The sequence below is a fragment of the Juglans regia genome, chromosome 6 (assembly GCF_001411555.2).
Source record: "Juglans regia cultivar Chandler chromosome 6, Walnut 2.0, whole genome shotgun sequence".
Taxonomy (NCBI): domain Eukaryota; kingdom Viridiplantae; phylum Streptophyta; class Magnoliopsida; order Fagales; family Juglandaceae; genus Juglans; species Juglans regia.
In genome coordinates, this window is record NC_049906.1 from 387,072 (window position 1) to 390,200 (window position 3,129).

Genomic DNA, 3,129 nt, shown 5'->3' on the forward strand with positions numbered 1-3,129 from the left:
CATTCTCGTCTAAAGTACAAGAGAAATTGACACATTAAAGAACTTATAAAGTATATGAATTGAATTGAAAAAATTACATACATTATATCAATAAGCCTTAGATAGAAAGTAAATTTAAGAGATATCTACCAACAAGCCATAAATGGAGGCACTGTATGCATATAAACAATCATAAAAGTTGTAATGTCGATGCCATTGGCAGTTCGAACAATTAATATCTGTGACAGATCAGGAATCATTGGTTGAGAGAGGGCGTCCGAATCATTGGATTCTGAAATCTAATGGTAGCAATAGCATTGAACTCTCTCTCTCTCTCTCTCTCTCTCTCTCCGAGCAAACACAGAGCACGCCAAACAATGCGATTATGCTCCACTTGAGTCTGGTCCTACTACGTACGTACAAGTGAACAAAAACATATTCGATGCACCCAAAAAAAGCAACTGAGTGACTCACTTCCCCTCTTCCACTGCACAATACGCTCACTCCATGGCAATATACTGATACGGCCATACTTACACACAGACTGATCTCCTAGCATTCCATCTCTCCAGACTCAATACAAGTTACAACCACATCCGTCTTCTCTACTACGACCCCCATCTCTGCACCCTTATAGCCCTCTTTTCGGTCTCTCTCTTCCACACACGTACACGGGGGACGCACGCAACAATGGCGCCCCTTTCCCCACTCTCTCTCCACCTCCTCCTCCTCTTCTTCTTCAGCTTCGTAAACTTTTGCCACTCCAGAAACACCACTGCTGCTGAATACTTGAAGCTACCGTTGCTTCGCAAGAACCCATTGGCATCCCCAACCGATCTTCTCTCCTCCGACGCACACCGCCTCTCGCTCCTCCACCATCGGGGAACCCTCAAATCCCCAGTAGTCTCCGGTGCCCCCTCAGGCTCCGGGCAGTATTTCGTGTCCCTACGCCTTGGTACCCCGCCCCAAACCATCCTCCTCGTCGCAGACACCGGCAGCGATCTCATCTGGGTCAAGTGCTCTGCCTGCAGTTCCAACTGTTCATCTGCTGCTACCACCTCTGCTTTCATCGCCCGCCACTCCTCCACATTCTCCCCTCACCACTGCTTCGACTCGCATTGTCGACTCGTTCCCCACCCGTCTAACTCCCACTGTAAGAAGCGTACCCTCCACACCCCTTGCCGCTACGAGTACACCTACTCCGACGGCTCCGTTACAACCGGCTTCTTCTCTAAAGAAACAGCCACATTGCGCACCAGCTTCGGGAGAGAGGCCAGACTGAAGAGCCTCGCCTTCGGGTGCGGGTTCCGGATATCGGGTCCGAGTGTTACTGGCGCCAGTTTCAATGGAGCTCAAGGGGTCATGGGTCTGGGCAAAGGACCCATTTCTTTCTCCTCCCAACTGGGCCACCGATTCGGTAACCAGTTCTCGTACTGTCTACTGGACTACACCATATCACCTCCTCCGACGAGTTTTTTGACGATCGGAAACATCGTTCCTCGGACCTCTAAAATGAGCTTCACTCCCTTGCAGACGAACCCTCTATCTCCCTCCTTTTACTACATTGGGGTCCAGAGCATCTCTGTGAACGGTGCCAAGTTAAACATCAACCACTCCGTATGGTCCATTGACGAGCTGGGTAACGGTGGCACGGTCATAGACTCTGGTACCACACTGACCTTCCTGGCGGAACCGGCTTACCGTCAAGTTATAGCTGCTGTGAAACGGCGGGTTAGGAGGCTACCGAGTCCTGCTATCATGCCCACACTTGGATTCGATCTCTGCGTGAACGTGTCGGGCGTGCCGAGACCGAGTCTGCCTAAAATGAGTTTTAAACTGGTAGGGAACTCGGTGTTGTCGCCGCCTCCAAGGAACTACTTCATAGAAGCGGTGGACCGAGTCATGTGCCTGGCGATTCAACCCGTTAGTTCGGAAACCGGATTCTCGGTGATAGGGAATCTGATGCAACAGGGGTTTTTGTTCGAGTTTGACAGAGACAGATCGCGGCTCGGTTTTTCACGTCATGGCTGCGCCTTACGGTGACTGAGCCGATCGAGGACTCGGTAATTTAAAATCCCCGAGCTGCTTTCGTTTTCATTTTTTAAAACCTCAATAAGTTTTATTACAAGAAATCAGCAGAAGCAATTATTTTTCGATGACTGTGTGAATTTTGTCTCCAAGATATGGACGTCCTTTTTATTTTCTCAAGACTGCTAAGGAACAGGAAAGTGAGAGGCTGGTAAAAGAGTTTTATGATCTCTTGTGATTACCTCTGTCATGTCTGCTGCTGCTGCTGAGGCCTTGCTCCGATTTATGTCCCTGTTTTTTTTTTTTTTGTTTTCCTTCATGAGTTCATTGGAAACTGTATAACGCGAACATATATACCATGTTTAAGAAAACATAGCCTATACTTTCAGGGAGACAGAAAGCAAATTATGCAGGACTGCATGGGATGAACTCCCCCCCATAAATGGGACTAATCAAGCCGTTCTGTAGAATTAAAAGAGATCACTTAAATCGTAAGCTATATCTCCTTCAAGTAGAGTAACGTCATCTAAATTTAGACTACTGTTTTAATGTGGCAAAATACCCTACAGATCAGTCGCCGGCCCCTTGCATGATTGGCAGACTTATCGGGTCGAAGTTGCTTCCAGCTGGTACCGGTACCTCCTCAAAGACATCTCTAACATTTATATGTATGCTTTGATCATTCCAACCATAAATGCAGATCGAACGCAAGTGTACCCATCCTTTCTTTTACTTTCTTTCTTTGCTTTATAGGATTAGGACCTACGTTTTTCGATTTAAAATTAGATCATATTCTAATGTGTTATTGCAGCAGTGTTAAAGGGTATAACGAAATCGAAATATTCAAGGGAAACCGTAATTTTCAAAATTATGACAAAATTCGCTGGAGAGAGACATGACTAGCTGACCTAATTATTTGGTTAACATCCTTAATTACAAAAGTGACGGATATGCAAACAAGCTGGCCGTATGCATAGAGTTATCATATTTTTGGGCACCACGATGATGATAATGATGAAATTCCATTTTTCGATTCACGTGATGTACAGACTGCACAGTGCATGGCCATTGGATCGGATTCGTGCGCCTCATTATTACGCGCGAGATCAGAAAATATTCCTT

The 3,129-nt window shown here is 46.3% G+C and overlaps 1 protein-coding gene across 2 annotated transcripts; it reads left to right on the forward strand.

The window, feature by feature from the left end:
* Positions 1 to 248: 248 nt before the first annotated feature.
* Positions 249 to 2,803, forward strand: LOC108993255 (aspartyl protease family protein 2). Of its 2 annotated transcripts, XR_001996484.2 has the most exons (3): positions 249 to 2,042; positions 2,397 to 2,498; positions 2,577 to 2,803. XR_001996484.2 is itself a non-coding variant. In XM_018968111.2 (2 exons), exon 1 carries the CDS (start codon positions 670 to 672, stop codon positions 2,020 to 2,022), a length of 1,353 nt encoding a protein of 450 aa, XP_018823656.1. In that variant the 5' UTR covers positions 249 to 669; the 3' UTR covers positions 2,023 to 2,042; positions 2,161 to 2,390. The 2 variants fall into 2 exon arrangements, 1 of the variants encoding a protein (XP_018823656.1); XM_018968111.2 differs by lacking the exons at positions 2,397 to 2,498; positions 2,577 to 2,803 and adding an exon at positions 2,161 to 2,390.
* The last annotated feature ends 326 nt before the right edge of the window (positions 2,804 to 3,129 follow it).